Below are 21,030 nucleotides of genomic sequence, written 5' to 3'. Positions count from 1 at the left end.
AAAATAACACATCTGGATGGTTGTTTAATTTGCCGGAGTTTAGACATTCCAGACAGAAAGCAGCTTTGAGGGAACCTAGGAAAAGCAATGTTTGCTTTAACCTGATTTGATTTTCCTTTTCTGTGCTGCCCAACTGGAAGAAAGAGCCCAACAGGCTCCACTGTACAGCACACTGAAAACAGTTTAACCTTGGTGGTCTGTGGTAGGAAAGAATCCTGTTTGTGTGGACAAGCAGAGTATGTTCAGTCTTGCCTTGAGTCTTACTAACTCTGCTGCCCAGTCTGGTCTAAAGTCAGTGCAGAATTAGTCAGTATCCTCAGTCCAGCTAGCTGCTTCACAAGTATCTGTCTAGTGAATGATGTGCTCTAAAACAGATGAGCAGCAGTCAGACCTGTAGGCAGGCGAAAAGGATTAAATGGGCCTGAAGGCAGAATTGTTTGTCACTGTGAGTCATTGTCCCCCCTGAAGGTGTTTGGGGCAATACTACCTTCCTCTGTTGCTGACAACACTGTTCCTCTTAATTAGATGAAGCTACAAAAAAAAGACTGCATATGTGAACCTGCTCATTCCATTACATGTGCCCTACCAAATAATGCCTTTTCTTTGATTGGTTTTGACAAAGAATGAAAAATCTTTGCTGTTAGCAAAAGCCTCCAAGATTTATGTGAATAACAGCAAGGGTACTGATGTGGCCTGAAAAGCTATCCATAAACAACAGAAAACAAAGCCATGTTTGTTCATGCTTTGCTTCACAATTGCTCTGGTTTTTTGCCCTTACTGGAGTTCTTTCTATATATTGAAACAAGTTTGCCAGGTTTCTAAGTCATATCATATACAGCAACTAATGCAAAGCATGGAATGAGGTGTTTGTAGCTTTCTTCTCAGAATAATAAATTTCACTGCCCTCTGCCCCTTCCAAGATTTTCATCTTTTAAACTGCAGTCTTGCTGACAGTTGTGGTGCTAGTGTAGCTGCTGATTCTCCTTGTGTCTTCAGTAAAGTAACAACAACATCTTTAACAGTGATATTATTCATTTTAAACAAAAATGTCCCCAGAATCACAGGTGTTTCTATTGACTAAAGACATATTGACTTCTGGTTTTGCTAGAAGAATCATCAGTGTAGAAAATACGAGGTAAATGTGTTCTTTGGCAGTTACTGTTACTTCCCTGACCCCATACTGTGTTCATCTGGGGATGTGTTGTATATACAACTCCTATTATTTCTAAGTGATGGCAACACTCCAAGGATGTTTACTCAGATAGGGGACTGAGCAGGGTTTTCTCATAATTGTAAACAGATGATTTAAACAATGTAACCCAACTTTTAGCCTGTTCCCATTTTTGAGCATTCAAGTCTACATGACAGACTGATGAGCTCTGCATGTTTGCCAGGAAATCCAGGTTAAACCCAGTCCCCTGAACTCAGGCTTCTGCATCCTGACTCTCATCCTGTTTTTAGAAGAACTGGGGGGATGTTGCAGAAGGGAAGTTGTGTGTTTTCCCTCTTTGGAAATAGATCTGTTTGCTGTCACTGTTTGCTCCATCAGCCTTTGGGTGAGTTTCAGATGTGGTGTATCTGAGAACTGCTGGGAAAGAAAAGGAAGTGGGTGAGAGACCCAAGAGCACTGCATGCAGATAGGTTGAGGTACAGACGTTCCTATATACTTCTTTTTCTTTGCAGTTGCTAGAAAAAGCAAGGGTGAAAACAATGCATGAAGTTACAGTTGTGTCATGTATCTGATGTTTCATAGTCATTCCCACCACCTTTGTGTAGTGGTGGATGTTGCAAATTGTCACTTCCTATGTGAATCACCTGCACTTTCTTGAACTCTACCACTCAAGTGCACTCCTGACCAGTAAACACCCACACTTCATATCAAGTGCTACAATTCATCCTGCTGTACTCCTCAGGCTGTGGCTCAGTACAGTTTAAACGTTCTTGACCCTGTGATACTCGAGACCTAAATCCAAGACTCTGTCAGAGCAGGGAGCTGGCCAGAAACAGACTTGTCAGGCAGAAGGAGAAAAGCAGGCATGTGTGGGGTGCAGGTGACACAGGGCAACATTGCTCAGGGGGTTTGCATTCCCCTGGCGTGGAGGAGCTGCTGTGCCTCTGGCAGCTGCATCCTCAACTCCCTACTTCAGCTGCTCCTGAGGGAGAATGTCTGTCACCCTCTGTGTGTGTGCAGGATGTACTGAGCCACTCACATGTGACATTCATACAGTTTGGCCAGATCTCTGATGGCTTGTTGGGAATGTCACAGCAGGAGATGTAGGCTCCTCAGGCATTATTGCTTTCTCTGGGGTTGTTAGCAAGCAAGCAATGAGGCCCCAGCACAAGTGGCTGCTCTCTGCATTGTATTTGTTGCCACTGCAGGAAAGACGATTGACTGAATCTGTTTTTAAGAATTTTTTGCAATGAATGTGCCATAGTACAGCCTTTCAGTGTCCCATGGTATAAACTGGAACTCCTATCAACCTCAGGCTTGGAAAAGGCCTGCATTTCAGTGTTCCCATCTTCCACAATGATTTTCACTGAAAGCTGTGGAAAGGTTCATGCAAGCCTCAATTCTGCCCCCTTCGGTGCACTAATCTACTGGCCTTTGCCAGTAGTTTTTAGCACTTGATTCCCTAGTCCTCTTTCCCTGCAGCATCCAAGCTGCAGGTCAAGATTTGAATGCGAAGGTTATTAAATCATCCCTCTAGGTCATGGATGGGGTGGCTTAAATTCTGTCACCTTAGATTCTGGCAATGTCTCAGAGTGTCCAAATTAACTTTGGCAGGTATTTGTAAGCTCATCTGCAAAGAAACAGGAGTGTAGGTCTGAAAGAGGACATGAAGCAGAGAGAGGGCAGAAACTGAGAAGAACAAAGCAAGAAACAAATACCCCAAACTGTGGTAGCTAAAGGCTGCACTTACTTGCTAAGAGAATAAGTCCTTCGTTTTGCATAGTTTAAAAAATGGAAAAGAGTATTATAAGAACAAATAAGAGATTTTTGTATTTGAGATGTTTGCATTTAAGATATTTTTTTTTTTCTTCTACACTGTTCTTGCAGGAATCAAAAAGAATCGGTCAGTGTGTATGGCCCTGTTTTCACTTGTTTGAGGCCTGATTTAGTCAAAGGCAAATTATTCATGCTGCCTTTAAACAGCCTTCTCAAGAGAAGTAGGGCAGGAAACTCCCACAATAACCCACACAATGGGAGTGAGAGGCCAGCCAAACGCCGCCTGGGACACGTGAGGAGGGAAACTAGTGCGCCTTTGAGCAGCTGGAAGAAGATTTCAAGCCTGGTAATTTTGTACAAGGAAGTATGAAGGGCACCTTTCACAAGAAAGCCTGACTTGTCGCAGCAAGTTGAGATGGCACATAGTGAGCAATGCACAGAGAGCAGGAAAGCACTGCCTGCAGCGTTGGGCCCTGCTCTTTGCTCTCACAGAGTTTTTAGCTGGCAATTATCTGCCCCCTGCCTGGGACCAACCATTCTGTTATTAAATACATGATCCAGTCCCCAGACTGAGCCCATGGGACCAACGTGGTGACTTCCATGCTGGTGATGCTGCAGAGTACACATACACACGCACGGCCCACAAGCAGCTCAGTGTTTGTTTCCACTGAGAAAGTTTTGACCTGCTTAAAGAGCCATTGCTATGGAAACCTAATGAGAAGATAATTGAATGAAACCTCTTTGCTTTCCATCCCTTTCTCACACTGGTGCCAGCAAGGTCAGAACCTTGCAGGCCTCCTTTCTCTTCAGGTTCATGCAAATTTGATAAAAATACCAAAGGCCCATTTTCTTCCCTGTGCCAGCTCCAGTTAGATAAATTACCTTGTATTCAGTCAGGAGCAGTTACAAGTCTGTCAGTTTTTCATACTAATTATGTAAGTGGGCCATTTCTAATGCACACAGATAACCAAATGGCTTTGCAGCAGAGCCAGCATGGGCTTTTGCATTGGTTTATTCACTGCTCTAAAAGTGCATAATATTTGTATACTAAAAATTCTATCTAAACCATTTTCCTCGGTGAGCTATAAATAGTCATTGGGAAGGAATGAGAGGGGCACTATCAGTTTATTGAAGATGATAACAGTAGTGTTTTCATCATCATATGGTGCTATGCACCTGTGGATTTTATGTTCCATAAATGACTCATGGCCATTTGTTAAAGCACATCTGCATTTAAAGTATAAATGCCTATCATTCTCAGTTCCCATATTTGTTCTGTTTTGAGAATGATGAGATTTCAAAAATCAACAGGCGCATTCATGAAAGCAGCGCATGGTGTCATTTGTTTCCTTTCCCAGTTCTGTGGAGTACCAGCACGTTCTTAGGGCACGTATGACTGTGTCTCTTGTAAAATCAACCACTCTCTATGCAAGATTAGCCCCAGTGTTTTTCTGTCTGAGATCAGAATCAGTCCAGAGTTAACAGGAAGGCTGTAGCATAGCAGATCAGTGCAGCCCAGTTTTAATAATCAGACAGGCTTAGTTGGCTTATGACATAAATGTGTGCATCAGTTCTTCCTTGCACACCAAGTTGTGGAGACCACCTCCAGGCTTCAAGGGTATTACTTTGGTACAGCAGTGTTATCCCCACTGCAGGACTTTTATGGAAAGATAGAGTTAAAGACCATTTTAGATGTCAGGCTTTGACATTGCTCATACAAAGCCCCCAGGTTGCAAAACAAGAACCAAAAGTGCCCTCCAGAGGCAATCCTTATGACAATGTCATCATTGTCTAAGATGTCTGGTCTGGTCTCATGTCTTTCAAGCCACCTCCTATAAAAGCAGTTAATTAAGTTTTTAAAGTTGTCCTCCCTTTTCTCTACCTACTGTTGGAAGTTTGTCCAAATGGTTAGAAAATGTTAGCTTCTCTTTTCTAATTTTTTCCATCATGTGTCTGTTTGTTCCTGTGCCTGATTTATTAATAGGCAGTAAGTTAATTTTCTTGCAACTTTTCACTTTGACAGCCAAGGCTTTTCTAACTTTCTTTTGTAAGATAAGCTGTCCAGTTCCCTGGCTATTCTGATAGCTTTCTCTTTACTTCTTCTAGTTTGAAATCATCTTTCTTGAGCATAAATAATGATGGTTGTACAGCCATTCCCATATATAGTTGTTCTTTGTAGTGCCCCTAGAATTTTCCATCCTTATGCCTTTTGGGATTAATGTGTAGGTTTTTTCTCTGTCATCCTTTTCCACCTGCTATCCCCAGGTACTCTGTCATTTGCAGACCTCCAGCATTTGAAAGACTGACTTTGTGTCCATCTTGTTTATGTACTTGCACATTTTAATGTTGAATGTAAACTCACTTCTGTTAAGCCACTCTTTCTAATCAGCAAAATTATTGGTCCAAGTTCTCTGCTCCAGCTGTTGCTACTAAATTTTGTGTCACTGATCACTGAGTGGCCTGATATAATTTTCTAAACTGTGTTCAAACCCATTGACTCTCTAAGGCAGTAATATTTGATTAGTCTCCACAGTAGCTCTATTTTTAGATTATATATTGTACCTTCTTTTTGTTTTCTGGGGTTTTTTTTTCTCATTTGTATATTTCAGCACTTTGGCTCAAAGAGGCACAAAGTACTGGCCTAGAGATGGTTTTGGATTTGTGAGATTAATGAATTAAAGTTTTGACTCCATCTGCTGCCTGCTTCCAGAGATTATAGGTTGATAGGAAAATTCTCCTTCCCTCTGGCTGTAAATCTTGTTTTCTTCCGGGTTGTGTGAACATATACCCATACATTTCTTCTGCTTTATGCAGTGACAGAGTACATTTCATGTGAAAGCTTGCTAATGAAGTTGTACATCAGACCACAACAAAAATGAAGGCCTCCATGGTGGAGTAATGGCATTTGGCTCCCTTTCAGACACACAGCGCTGAAACTTCTGCCAAGTCTCACTGCATCATTAACTTTCAGTACAAGTTATCAGTCTATGAATGGAAGAACACAAATCACTTTCAGTGCACGTTCACAGAAGCACTGCAGATTTAACAGAGTAAGGGAGTGTAATTTGCAAATCAAACATGCAGCGACTCCAAGGTAGTCTGGAATTTTTCACCAGACATCTAGGAAGTAAAACAGTTGATTGATTTCACTGAGTATTTTTAAGCATCAGAACTGTCTGGAGGAACTAAAAAGCAAGTGCCTTATCAGGCACTATGTGGTAAGTTTTGTTGGCATTTCCATCTCTTCAGAGCAGCTGTTAGCATTTTCAAGGTCAGCCCAGGCATGGAAGATTTTCTCTTTAAAGAATGCATGAAATGATAACTGGAATTTGCATCCTCTGATGAAACTCAGCATAGTTCTTAAATCAGTTATAAATGAGAAGGTGGTCAGTTTGCTGTGGATCCTGCTCTTTTCACTGCCTCTGGTTCAGGCGTGTCAGAAGTTTGCTCCTACTGCCCTTCCCCTTCTTTAGAGGCCAGTTGATGATGAGTTGGTGGCCTCAGGCTAATTCCTCCTGAACAGATGTCCACATCACAAACATTGCCGCTACACCTGCTGCTTGCATCGTTGTTGGCAACTGTGCAAGAAAAGAAAAGGATTAAAATGGATTTGGAGGCCACAGAGCACAAGAGACTGTCTCTCCACTTTGAGATTTCACTAGTGAGGCAGGGTTCGGATCATTTACAGATTTCATTTTCTAAGGATGGTGATTTGGTACATTTCATGGATACTAAATTAATTTAAAATAAATAGAATAAATGCTTGATGGGTGGAATCTGTGCTCATGTGCAAAACATGTAGTGGATTAATTCTGTCTGTTCCAACAGCACTTGGCTTTCATAGAAAGAAAAGTCTCCATATACAACTCCACACACTTTTTATCTGATTTACCTTTTTTGTTAGAAAAGTACTTGCTGACAACTTTACTTTGAAGTGTCTAGGTGAGTTCCTGGTCCTGTTAAAGGACTTTTTGTGGAAATTTTTACCAAGAAAGTATGGGGTCTGTATTTTTCACCTTTTGCCAGGCTTCTTAAAAATGAAGCATCTGGTGACATATTATTGACTTTTCCCCTTCAAGACTAAACACCAGCAAGGAAAATACTAAACGTCTCCCTTCTCCTGGTGCACTAGAAATCTGAAGTTTGTTTCCCTCAATTAGTTTGCAGTTTGTGCTGGATTAAATTTCTGCTCAGTCTGACTATTAAAGAGGTTGCATTTCAGAGCTTTACTGTACCAGACCCTCTTTGTCTAGATGAATTACTAAATCACACTGAAACTTCATACTGTTTCGTTTCCCCTTTAATGATGTCTTTGGAAATTGATGAGCAAGTGTTTCCTGCTTATAAGACTTTGGCCAGTAATTACTTTTATCTTCTGAACGCCGACCTGGCTTGAACTATAATTTTCTTTCAAGTGGTTTTGTGAATTGATCAGAAACTCTTTATTGCCCTCTGCTGGGGGTCTGAGAGAGCTAAAGGAGCGTGTGCAGACAGCTCTGAGTGGACAGCAACAAGAGCATGTCGTGTGTGTGTTATTCTATGGCCTCATTCAGAGAATGATTTGGCTTGAGGCCTCCTTGGTGTGCTGGGCTATGTGTGTTTCCATTCTGCGGGGCTGCAGCACAGCCGCCGCACAATGGGACATTGTCATGTCGCAGGGCTGAGCCCGCAGCAAAGACACTGCAGTGATGCTTTGCACATGGAGCCTCCAGCAAAGCCATTGATGCTGGCACAAGTCATTTCATTGGCTTGGAGCAGTGTGGTTAAGTAGCAGCTCCCATAGGAAGGCTTCAAGGAATAACGCAAGGTTTGGTAATTTCTGTTAGCTCCATTTATGCAGACAGGAAAAAAAGGAAGTGAAGTGGGGTGATGATGTCTCATCATAGATCCCACAATGAACTGTTGGCACTGAGTTGGAATTCATTCTGGAAAACTGGTTCAATGAACATAAAGACTAAGAACAAAAGATATATTTACTATTTTAGTGGGTTGTTTGTAAAGCCCATGTTCTGGACTTGACTAAATCTCTCCAGCTAGCTTTTGAAGAGGAGAGCATACACTGCTGAAAAAGCACACAGCATGTGGGAGAAAGAAGCCGTAGTCTCCAGTCATCTATGGTTACACTTCAGAGGGTGTGGACAAACTTTCTTCACCTTGTCTTTGCATCTCTACTACTGTCTTCCACATGGTGGCTTCTGGATGTGTAAGGAGCACATATTTATGAAGCATTTTCAAATAAAAAACAAATAGGCTGAAAATTGGTGTACAGCTAAACAAGAGCAGTTCCAGCAATCCCAGTTCTACAGTTTCTAAGGCAGCAAAATTACTGTTTTGCAAATGCAAGTGGGGAAACTATGTGAATAATTGTTTTTCTGAGGAATCCCTGGACTCCTTTGCCTTCGCCATTGGTTTCTGTCAGTATATATTTTTCTATGCTGGTCACAAAATGCACATTTAAGAAGGAAACTCAGTTACTGTGGTCAGACCAGTAGTTCAGTTTTTGTTTCCAACTTGCTGCGTTGGGGAGAAAAGGGAAGAGAAAACAGCTCATGATATATTGTTTGGAAACTATAATTTACTGTAACCAGACATCTCCCCTGAAATGTGAGAAGCCTGCATCAATAAGTCCATTTCTCTTTTCTGTCCTAGGCTCTCCATTCATAAATCAAGTTCGGAAGAAGGCTCTGTAGGTCAGTATATTTCATTTTATTTGATACTCCTATGGAATTCTTGAACAGCTTTTGAGTTTTGCTTTTGCTGGGATGTGAAGAGCTGGCAGAAGTCAGCAGCATATGGGTGTGTGCGGAGGGCGAGTCTCAGAAGCCTTCAGTTTGATGCTGAGTGCCTCAGCGATCTCTAAAACTGCCCAGCCAGTGCTGTCATGTGATAAATATGCATTTTTGACTTGTTATATTGAATTTAAAATATTTGCATGTTAGATCACTGCTACCTGTCCTCTTGTATTCCAAAAATTACCACCACCTGAGGTTTTTTGTTATTTTTGTTCATGTCATGCCAGAGTTTCTTTCTTTGTTTCTGATTTTTTTTTGCTCATTGGAAAAGAAAAACTAGCTGGGAGGTTTTTCTTGGCTTTTTCCTTTTAGTGGTATTCTAGGGACAGGTCCACACAGTGTAAGCTTGAGCAGTATTTCAGAGAGTTGGCAAACCCAGGTCTAGGTCATCGAGGGCGAGACCTTAAATACTAATAGCTTTATGTCAGTAGCATTTCTGCCAGATCAGGCACAATATGTTCTTTTGCAGGTGGCATGAACTTTATAGTGTGTGCTCTGCTTAATTCAACAGAACACAGTTATATATGCCCTGCCTTGAGGTAGATCCCATTTTTCTTTCTGTGGCAAATGGTTTACTTTGAGGTCATCAATCCATATGGAGATCTGATACTAGTGGACATGGAGATCCAGCCTTGTACAGTCCAGGCATACAGAGAGGAAGAGTCAGATGTAGCTGATGATCTCATGCCAAATAGCAGAATGTGTGTGTGTGTTGGGAGCATATGTGTGTGCATGTGTGTGCATATGTGTAAAGTATTTCATTTCTCTGTAGAGATGCACAGACATACTAGGAAGTCACTTATCTGAGTTGTGGCTTAGACTGCATAATTGTAATTCAGTTAAAGAGAATAAACCAACAAAATACTTCAGGCTTGACATTACCAACTCAACAGACATCAAAATTAATGTAAAATATTTTCTGTTTATAATTCAAAACATGTAAGTTACTGGCTTATCTCAGTCCTCTATAGCATTGGCAATTATAAAAGAATGTGCATTTCCCTGAAATAGCTACATTAGCATAGTTCTAGTACAGAATAAATCAAGAAAATCAGAAAATTTGAGGGTTTTTTATTCTTATTTCTGATTTAGAAATACAATGTAATGCTTGAAAGCGTCTCTAGAATTTGCTAATGAATGTCTCTCAAATTCTTTTTCCCTTTCCCCTTATCCTCCCACTCCACTTACCTTTTAGGGAAAGCAGACTGGAAAAAGAAAAATAAGTTTTTTTGGCAGAATTTCCGAAAGAACCAGAAAGGACTAATGAGGCAGACTTCAAAAGGTAAAGCTTTTTCAAGGATGCACATCCTTTCCATATAAACTGTAAGGCGCCAGCATCACAAAGGAATAAAATGCATTTGTAATAGTGTGGCAGCTGGGGTCTGTGACTCTGGAAGTGTCACAGGTTTGGTTCATCATGACAGTGCTCAGAATGACAAATCAAATTCTTGAGACTGCAAATGCAAGGCTGGGATGCCTTTTGTTCTGACTCTCAGTGATGTTACACATGTGAAGTGATACAGTTAATATAAAAGTAATATATGTAAATAATAGGATGCTTTTTTTTTTCCCTGGTCCTGACTTGATAAGAGAAATACTGATCTGTTTTAATTAGAAAGATATTTCTTTTTTCTCTGGCATTTTGTTACTTTGACCTGTTTGCTGTAGGCTTGAATCCAGCCTCTCGTTGTAGAAGACACTACAAGGAGTAGTAAAAGTGCCTCTGGTGACTAGTGCAAATGTAGGATTGATTCCACTTAAACTGTCAGGTGTCTTTCTCTAGTTCTTCTATAAAAGATGCAGCTGTGGATTGCATTAAGTATTTCTCTTCACACAGAAAATTTGTTTCCCCATGTGTATCTGTTAGATTCTTACATTGCAAACAGATGCTTCTCTGTGTCTGTCTGTGTTCAAATGGATTATGAAAGATTACAAAAGCCCATTTAGTAAGTCCAAAAGGGGACACACTTTCAGTTAAGTGTGGGTCCTTGCTGATTCTCAAGGCAAGTTCTAATTGTCTGTGCTGACATACCAGAAGGAGAGGTAGTTGAGAGTCCAATATATCTGGCACCATGTGCCAGCTTCGTGGGCAATAGTCTGGATAGATCAAAAGTGGTGATCAGTGCACAGCAGAGAGCTGCAAGGGCCCAGCACACCATTTCTGAGCAGGCTTCCCATCTTCTTTGGCAGCTCAGTATTCCTCAGGGCTGAGTGCGGGACTTAGCCAGAATTAGCACTTCCTCTTTTGATTCTTGTCTTTCAGGGTCAATAACCATGTGATGATGGTCAGTTTTTATTTCTCATTTTCGTGCTTGCTTGCTTTCAGTGTCAAAGTAGACTTAGTTTTTTAGTTCTAGATTACTTCCTTTTATTGCTTAGTTACTTCAAAATCATTCAGTTCTTTGAAATCATACCATGAGCATGCTTTGGGGAGAGTCTGTTTCTGGCCAGCCAGATCCACGTGGCAACCAGATTTCAGAGCACTGGGTAAAATCCAGTTTCAATGTACCCTGCTCTGTGCATGAATCATTACATGTGCTTAATATATTTGTGCTTTTTTCTTCAGGAGAAGATGTAGGTTATGTGGCCAGTGAGATCACAATGAGTGATGAGGAACGGATCCAGCTGATGATGATGGTGAAAGAGAAGATGATCACCATTGAGGAAGCGCTTGCTAGGGTATGATATGTGCATACTTCAATCTCTTTGAGAAACGTTTGAGGATATAGGATATATCAGTCTGGAGTTTTACTTTTTTCACAAAACATATGAGAAGGTGGAGAAAGCCTGACTTTACTCCGTTGCACTAGGTAGCATAAATTAAATACCAATTCCTTTGTTTATTGAGAAAAGTGAGATTTAGCTCAACCAGAAATAGATATCCAGTACATGGTAAATTAACAGAGTCCTAAAAGCATTGCTTCTCTCCATTAACAATAAAAGGTGCTAATCAGAAAAAAGACTAAGTGTAGATTTTTTCATTGCAGCTGTCTAAAGTCAGGGAGAGGAATCTCTCACTTGTACTAGCTCTTATTTATCAAGTGTGTTCATAGGTTTGTTTGAATACTAATAGAAATACTTCAGGTTTTGCTGAGCTTGCCTTACTTGATTCAGAACACATATATTTCTTACTATTTTCCTTTAAGTTAAAATTTCTTCTGCTTGTTTCTTAGCCAAAAAGGTGATGTTTTACTTTAATAACGTTAAAGAAAAAGTATTCAGCCTTTTTTGCTGTATGACATTATGTCAGATGTACAACACAGATATCTTTTTTATAAGTGCAGTGGCTGTCACAAGTGTTTCTTTACAAAATCTAAATGTTAATAAACCAGAAGAAGAAGAACTATAAGGTATTGCATTTGTGCAGCAATAGGGCCAAGGTTTTAATTGCTCAAGAGCCAAAAGAGGGTTAAAGTTGCAACGCAACCTTTGTGTAAAATACTGTGATGGAGCACAGGATATTCTGTATGGGCTCCATTAGAGAAAACATCATTTAGATCAGATGGCAGTCAGAAAGGGTTGTACCTAATCTGATGATTCGGATATGGACTGGTAGAGTTTCCCTCTAGTGGTCTGAGCGACTAACAGCAACCCTTTTTTTTTAATATCAGTTCTCGATCCTTTCAACACTTTGACTCCTGTAGTATTGGTTTTGTCTGAGGCCTTTTATTGGAAAACAAGAGAGACGGTTTTTTTGTGTATTTTTTTGGGTTTTGTTTTTAAATTTTTTTTATCACGAAGGATGATGCCTAGTCTTTTCTGGAGATAATTTTCTTCATGAAGGAAGTTGGCAGGTCATTGTGATTTAGTTTGTCCTCTTTAAACTGTGCCTCTAAGATGGGGATGCGTAATTTATGTTTTACCAATGATAGCTCATCAAATTTCAATATTTACAGATCATTTCCTTCTAAGAAAAAAATCATTTTTAAAACTTCTGATTGTAGGACAATTTATTTTGAATAAGTGAAATGTGAGTTGCAAAAGTTCAGATTTTCCCAGTTCCACAATGATACAGGAGGAGAAAATGAAATTACATTAACTCTTGCTATTTTAATGAAGACTGATATCTTCTTGTCACTGGAAAATGTTCTGTCTTTTCAAATTTCAGCTGAAAGAGTATGAAGCCCAGCACAGGCAATCGAGCACTGTAGATGCTGCAGAATGGCCTGATGGTTCTTATTCGACACTTGATGGGTCTTCCAATTGTAATGTAAGTACCTGTCATTGTGATATAGCTCCCCAGTGTTATTTAATATTTAAATTCTTTCACTGAAGTACCGAAATATCCTGATTTACCTGGCCATTTCCTTAATAGAAAATGTATCACTGACCTTCTGATGCTCTGTTCTGTCTGCAGAAAATCTTCAACTTGCATTCTAAATCTTCAAAATCTGTTGTTATGGACTTCAACAATCTTACTGTATAATCTCCTTCCTTCCTTCCTTCCTTCCTTCCTTCCTTCCTTCCTTCCTTCCTTCCTTCCTTCCTTCCTTCCTTCCTTCCTTCCTTCCTTCCTTCCTTCTTTCCTTCTTTCCTCCTTTCCTTTCCTTCTTTCTTTTTTTTTTTTTTTGTCTTGCCCTTTGTCACTTAGCTTTTGATGCCCAAGTGATCCTAAGCAAAAATCCCCTTGTTATAAAATGCACAGAAAAGGGCTTTTAGGTCATTTTGAGGGAAGTTGCTGATTCACAAGTAGAGTTTCTCAGGCTTTTCTAGCCCTTGTTGATACATTGTGGATGAGGGTCTGGCTAAGTCCTATCTGCCTGTTGCCTTCACACACTCCTGTCTCTGCATTTGCAAACTCACAGCACAGAGTTTGCTGCTTTTATCAAACCCATAACCAGTAAGGTAGCTTTTGTCCTCTTTTTTCTTCTGAGCTGTTTAGCTTCTGTTGTTTTTATGGGCATCAAGCAGTCTTTGTATTATGCCATACTGAATTAATTAATTTTTCCTTCCAGATATCTTCGTTTTCACTGAGTAGTTTATTCCACTTCATTTCTCTTATTGGAAGTTCACAGATAAATCTTAGAGAAGAGCACATTCGGCTGTCAAATTCAAGTTCTTTGTAACCCATATAATTGAATCATAGACTTTTAAGACCATTGGTGGATTTATTTATTATATTGTCAATGGAATTTCCTGCTAACTGCAGCAGCCAGTTAGCTCCTCCTTCCTAAATGAAAATAGGAATGCTATGTCATTTTATGAGATGTTTAACATATTTGGTGGCAGAGAAAGATTTTGTTGTTTGTGTTCAAAAAAATACGCCCATCTTTAGTTACACTGGAGCAGAGGGGAACTGATGTTGCCTTATACTCTGTTCTATATATCAAATATACTCTGTTTTATATACTCTGTTTTGATGAATCAAAAATGTGCAAAGAGCAGAGGAGGAAGGATCCTGACTCTTCTGCACTGATTGTTTAGGCAGCTGAAAGATATCTTGATCTTTGTCTCATTAGAAGTTTTATAACTTGAACTTTCCCTTCTTAAGGCTTTTGCGCAAGGTACCTATAGCATAAAATCCTCAAAACTCTCACTTACTGTGTTTAAATCTCAGAAGGATACTGAATTTCCCTCTTAAATCTTCTGATAGTGGTTCATGCTCTTGTTGAATTTACTAAAAGTTGTGCATATCTCTGAGGACTGAATATGATTCAGTATTTCCTCCCTAATGGAATGACTTGGCACTTTTTTTCTAAAATCACTTTCCTAAACCATCTTTGCACTTTGAGCCAAGACCTTGGTTGCATCTCTCTGGTGTTCTGGTAGGATTTGAACCATCTTTCTGCCAGTTTCATTGAGGGATCTCTATTCAATCACTGTAGATAATTCTCAAATTTTTTGCCCTTGCTTCTGATTTTTCTTCTGGCTGCCTTTAACAGAAGCTGTGAAACTGTTTGCCTTCAAGGGAGAAGAAGATGATCTGCAGAAATGAAACTTCATGTTAGAACAAAAATCAGCTTGACATTTTTTTTGTGGACAAGAATGAAACTGGGGTGAAAGACTTTAGGCTGTAATTGACAAAAAGGAAAAACAAACAATGAAAACTATCAGATATGTCTAGAGATAAGGATATGTGCTCACCCAGACTATTTTGTATCAGATATGTCTAGAGATAAGGATATGTGCTCACCCAGACTATTTTGCTGAAGGACATCTCTACTAATCTGAAATTACCACCTTTTGAGACATGCAAAGATGATTCTGTTGTCAAGTCCTTTGTTTCCCAAATGGTTTGAGTTCCAGTGCCTTCTGTGTGATTTGTACTCTGCATATCTGGAATCTCAGTTTAAAATTACCCCACTCATTTTATATAGGCCATGAAGCAGAGACGGTTTTCCATGTATTAAAAACATACCTTTAGGTAGCCCGCTGCCTTATAACCTCAGAAAGTAATTGAACATGCAAGTCCCTGAAGTAAACATTTCTGGTTTGAATTTGAAGTCCTTGGGTAATTGTTCTTCTGGTTCTGTTTGCTTTATTTATTTATTTATTTATTTATTTTTCAGTCTCACAGCCAAGTTGTTACTAGGCAGTTTTTAATGGAACAATGTGATCATTTTGTAAACAAAACAAAAACAAGTTAGAATCTAAGCAATGAGAGAATCTAAAAATGAGGGCAGAATGTCTGGAGTGTTCTATGGTTTTAAGTAGTCCTTTCCTTTCAAGTCAGCTCTGTCCACAGCACACAAATGATATCCAAAGTGCTTATATCATTAGCTATTTGTTTCCTTTTTAGGAAAATACCTCTTTTTTAAAAAAGCTTTTATAGCTATCATGTGTTTATGACTAACATAACTGGTGTTGATTTAAGGACTCTAATTTTAAAGATTGATCTGAGGATTCTGTTTTCCAGGTTCTCTTTTAAATTACTCTACCAGGAAATGGGAACTTGTGTTTCATACCCTTAACAAAACTAAACCCTAAAGATGAACCACAAAGGAGTGAGGAGTAGAAAGGTCAGCATCCCAAGGGAGGCAGCCCCTTGTCATTGCTGTGCTGTTAATTGTATATCCTGTTTGTTTCTTCTTAAGAAACGAATAAACAAACAAAAGTCTTGCCAAGTCAGTAGGTGACTTGGTTCTTTGCCATTTCAGAGCAGTTCGTAGCATTCAGTCTCACCACTGTGGTCCCCTTGTTTCTCAACAAAATATATGTGTTCTTTATTTGCTAATGTGGATATGCAGTTGACGCTGTTTTTCTTTTTAGTCAGATGTATCAAAGCTCTAAAACGCCTCATCATTTTCTTACAAATTTATTCTGAATATTTGTGTTTCATCTCTTGGAATGAAGGCAGTTCACAGTAACACTAGACAAGCTTTCATTGCCTTGTGCCAAGCACTGGGATGTAAAGCAGGTGCAGATTACAAATGAATCCCTTTCTGGATTGTAGATAAGGCCCTATTTGTCCTCAGGAGTCAGAAAGTCCAGGGAAAGAGAGGACTTCAAAATTGTATCACATTCTTTCTTTACACTGAGGTGCCTTTTATGCTTCTTAAAGATAGAAGCTCATTTGATAACTTCTAGGGGCTGACATTCTCAGTTCATCTAAAATAGGGCTGCTTCATCCCCAGAACCCTTGCTGGTATGGCTCCAGCCCAGCTTGGAGAACCAGTGCTAGGAGAAGTCAGTGTGTTCAGTATGTCAGTCTGGTTCTTTCCTGTGCCCTCTGCTAAAGACCACTAATTGTACCAGTTGCCACGTTTCATGCGAGAGTGGGGAAATGGAGAGAAGCACAAGGGAGCTTGTGACAGCTTGTATCACACATGTGCTGACACTGACACAAACCACTAATTAACTTCACTGACAGTTTCTGTAGATGCAAGTTAAATGAAGTTGTAATTATCTCTGGACAAAACTGGTTTGTTGGTCTCATCTTCTGTATTTTGGTTTCGATCAGCAGGTAGTGCTTAGCCATCCAGCAAGCTTCCAGGTAGTGTAGCTGGCCTCCGTTTGAAAGGTGCCACAGTGAGCTGTGCCATGCTTGTGTAACATCACCCCACCTACCAGATGTGCTTTAGCAGCCTCGAGAGAGGCTGAAATATTTATGAGTGGAGAGAACAAAAGCAGCATCTCCCTCCAACAATATGGCCCACACACGGGCAGTGATGGGGCCTGCAGGGCTATTTTACTTTCCTGCCCTCCCAACACTTCTTTTTCCAGAATCATTACATTTTCAGTAGGCAGCTGGCATCCATTTGTTATCTCTGAGGAGGAGTGGCAGCAGTGGTGCAGACCTGGAAGCGTGCTGTGCACATCTGAATCTGCCATGAGGCTGATGCTGGGGACAATTCGTACTTGTGTTGCCTCTCTTTTCCCGTCTTCTATTGATCCATTTTTTTACAGATGGCAGTGCATTGAGTCCACACAGCAATAGCTCTAGCTGGACTGAGATAATAATTTGTTACTCTTGTTCTTACTATTATTTCCTTTTTTTCACCAAGTGGTTAAATGAGGCTAAAAGTTGAAAGGCTAGGCAGAATTGGATTTGTGTCTGCTACAGGAATCAAAAGCAGAGTAACAGATGAGACTCGACTTTGAGTTGTATTCATTTCAGTCCCAGAGATGGTTAAGCTGTTGAATCAGGATTGTGTTGCCCATGGTACAAACCTGACTCTGACAAAAGATTAAGTCTGATATAGTTATCTCTGACTCCTGACAGCCATTACTGTGTTGTTTGTTAAGTGTGAAGAATAGGAAGAAAAGAAATAATTACAGTGTAACTTCTGCAGCACCAATTACCTCAGGAGTAAATCTAAGTATAATTACAGCAAATCCACATATTCAAGGTTCTGCTGTATTTCAGTACGTGAATCTTTTTAAATGCAGCTACTTTTTAATTGATTTTTATTTGTAGTACTGAAGGATTCTTAAAATTTTTAACCATTGGTTAACATTAGTTTTGCTCATAATACAGGACTGTTAGAGTAAACAGGAAAAAGCCATTCTTTTGGTACGGTCAGTTAAATTTGATAGAAATGAGCTCGGAGTCAATATATATTGGGAATCAGTATTGGGTATCTGTGGAGAGTAGGGTATGATGAGGTTTGTTTAACTTATAGCAGTAGTATTTTATTTGAAACAATGTGGATATTTTGAAGTGTTAGTCCTGGTTTTGCTGTTATACCAGGACTCACCATTTTTGGTAAGGTTTCTTTTCCATGAAAGGCTAAAGGGTAGAAGAGGATGTTTCTGTGTTCTAGTTCTTCTTGGAGAGCTTGTTGCCGCCTCCAGGCCCTCCATGCTCTTTCAAGTAACAGAAGGGAGCTGCTGCTGAGCATGGCTGTGAATGAATGCAGAGCTTTCATCTTTGCTCCAAAGAATCTAGTGACCCAATTTCTGTTAAGATTCCTTGAAAGGCATTGATGTGCTTCATCATATTGGATGGAGTATTTATTATTACCACCCAAATTCCTGTAATACTGTCAGTGCTTAGTAACTGTTATGATGAAAAAGAGCCTATAATAAGGCACAGCTTCAAAATGGTAGTGTTGAATTCCCACGCTATGTGCATATCACAGAGAGCTGTCCTGGGAGGCATTGGCTGCCCTCCTTTTCCACTGATCACAGGGATGATGTCTAGCACCTCTTGGTGAAAGCTAGGAGCAGAAGAATTACGGCGTATTTTGTTACGATCTTTCCCCTCTCTCTATCTGTGCATAAGAGCAGGAATTCCCATGGATGTAGTCATACAAAAACCTTCATGAGAGAAATGCAAATCGTCGTTACAGTTCCCATGACACAACCCAAAGTAAGGTCAGTGCTGAGGAGTGATGATAGCAAAGCAAGAAACCATTGATGTGTTTATGTTCAGTTTTGTAGAACACTCTAAGGAGTTTTTTACCTATTTTTTCCTGAAACTTTCCAGGACACTTTGGAATTTGTAGGGGAAACTGCTGAAAATTATTTAAGAAGAAAACTGTGTCACCTCTTTAAGTATTATTTACGATGCAAGACCCTCCCTTGTTGTTATCAGATACAGCTTGGCTAGGTATGTGTCCCTAGTGGGACTAAACATTATCACCACAGGATTGTACTGAGCAGCTGGCAGTAATGTAGCCCAAGTAAACCTCCTGCTCACTGCCAGTAGGAGCTGCTCCTGTAGTTAGTCTGTTGTAAAGTCTCTGAGAAAAATCTTCCTTCTGTCATGACTCAGAGAGCTTACAGTAACACCCAGGCAGTGGCTGCAACTAGATATGTTCATAACCACTTCTGTTTGCCTGCATTCAGACAAGTCCTGTGGACTTACTTTATTGCAAAATATTTGGCCATGTGTTTGAGGAGGATGGGAGATGGGAAGACAAATTAATTTAATATTTATTCGAACATACTAATTCACCTTTTTACATCGTTTTTGCTTTTTGGCAGCTGTCTAATTTTGCTGCATATTACCTAGAGGGTGGGGGGCTGGTACCAGCTTTTTTCTGCTCTCCATGCATCAACCAGCAGGAGATGCTATAATCCATAATGTGGTTTCCCTGCCCCCATCTTTTCTGAGACCAAGCTTATTAAATTGGAACAAAGCTCTGCTCAGTTCAAGAATTAGGAATCTCAAAAGCCATGTGTTTCACTGCCCTATTTGGCAGACCCAGGCTGAATAGTCTTTACTTGTGGTGTAACAGAAAATTTTAATTGCGCTCCCTTTGGTTACCACTTGTCCCCCTTCCCCAACACTGGTGTTTCCTTCCTCATGCTTTGGATGGTAACATTAACAGCTTGGTTGTTTGAAGATACTCTAAGAATGTAATTTAAGTTACTACAGCCTTCACTAAAGATCTCTCATCCTTTTACTTTGTTTCTGTGATACGAATTTTGCTGTATTTCATGTATTGCTGTTTCCCCTTTGGTTTTCCAAGAAGTTGAGAGGTGGGTTTCCAGCACCAGTGGAGTACTCCATAGTACAGCCTATGCCAAAGAATAGGAATTCTCCCTGGATCTTCTTGACCTTGCCAAAACACAAGATTCATTTGAGAGAGTTAAAGACCTTGTTAAAGACCTTTGTTTCCATGTACAGAGGAGTCTGCAGGAGAATTGGAAAGGAATGTTGTCTTGTAACAGATACAGAATAATGTAATACAGAGCTTCATTCTGCTACATATACCTATGACAAGTGGTACATGAGTACAGTTGTAATGTCACTAAAATTAATTATGTTAATCAGTGAGAGAAGCACTTAGCAATGAGGAAATGTGTCTGGCTTGCAGATACAAATGTCAGCAATGTGCTTCTCAAAATTAAATTAAAACCTGGAAACAGTTAACAGCTAGGAATTTGCCTAAGCAGCTATTCTTGTATCAAGACAGACCTCCTGGGAGAATTAAACTTTTATGCTCTCGTTACTTATGACAAATATTTCCCACTAATTTCAGCAAGTGGTGTCGTCACCAGCTAATGTGTAATATATCTCTCACCAAAGTAGCCGTTGGATGCTCCTTTGATTTTCTTATAAATAATCACAGACCAAACCCAGATGTGGTTACCTGAGGGGGCTGACTCTGCACATTTTAGACTTGCACAGCTCTTGCAATTCATGCTCTTGGCAAAAAAAAAATTTATGACCTCTGTTAATTTTCTTTAAAATTTTGGAGGTCATTATTTGTAACTTCAGGATATGATGCAGATTATCACATCTTAGCTTCATGCAGTTTTCTATAAACAGCCTCTGCAAGGATTAGTGGTCTGTGAAACTTACTTAACGAAACCCAAAACCTGCAAAATTCAAGTTGCAAAGCCCCAAACTTAGATCAGTTTCACTCACGGCCATGAACTTTTAAGGGAATCTGGGATACATTTCAAGGAAGTTGCTGTCATGTTTCACTTGATGTGGACTTGTATGTTATTGAAACTGGAGAACACGAGCTGGTTTTATCTGAAGCTCAGAATTTTCCATAGGGCTTTACATCAGAGTTTGGGGGCTGAAGTAATTCAAGGGTAAGAACCCAGCTACAGCACACTAGTAAATCTAGCTTATATAACCACTAGGGAGTAGAAAAGCTGTATACAGTCACTAGTACGAAGGTGGAGAAATTGAAAAGGGATATTTGGCTGGGGGGCTCATTAAAATCAGCCAGTCATCAAAGGAAATAGATGTTTAGTCCAGCTATGATTTTACAATGTGATTGATTTGCAGTAAATTCAGATTAACAGACCACTGATAGTATGGTCCTGATTATGGGGAATCTTCCGGCTTTAAAGACGGTGCTGTTGTGGTATGCCTTTGCTACTGCTTTCTACCTAATTAGTAGCAGTTCTGGTCCTTGTTTTCTTGTGCTCTGAGAAGAAATGTCCAAA

General features: G+C 39.9%; 1 protein-coding gene across 5 annotated transcripts in view; it reads left to right on the top strand.

Moving 5' to 3' along the window:
* Positions 1 to 21,030, top strand: part of LOC146439628 (SAM and SH3 domain-containing protein 1-like) — a 531,074-nt gene that overhangs the window by 471,474 nt on the left and 38,570 nt on the right. For 4 of the 5 annotated variants that reach the window (XM_085055592.1, XM_085055594.1, XM_085055597.1 and 1 more), the window contains exons 5-8: positions 8,597 to 8,637; positions 9,935 to 10,021; positions 11,306 to 11,418; positions 12,848 to 12,949. In XM_085055592.1, coding sequence (XP_084911718.1) covers positions 8,597 to 8,637; positions 9,935 to 10,021; positions 11,306 to 11,418; positions 12,848 to 12,949 — 343 coding nt within the window. The remainder of the gene's footprint in view (positions 1 to 8,596; positions 8,638 to 9,934; positions 10,022 to 11,305; positions 11,419 to 12,847; positions 12,950 to 21,030) is intronic. The other variant, XM_085055595.1, reaches the window with a different exon arrangement.

This window comes from Lichenostomus cassidix, chromosome 3, assembly GCF_008360975.1.
Source record: "Lichenostomus cassidix isolate B80296 chromosome 3, HeHo_3.0, whole genome shotgun sequence".
Classification (NCBI taxonomy): Eukaryota; Metazoa; Chordata; class Aves; order Passeriformes; family Meliphagidae; genus Lichenostomus; species Lichenostomus cassidix.
Note: the sequence above shows the minus strand (reverse complement) of the source record. Positions and strands in the feature narration are given on the sequence as shown.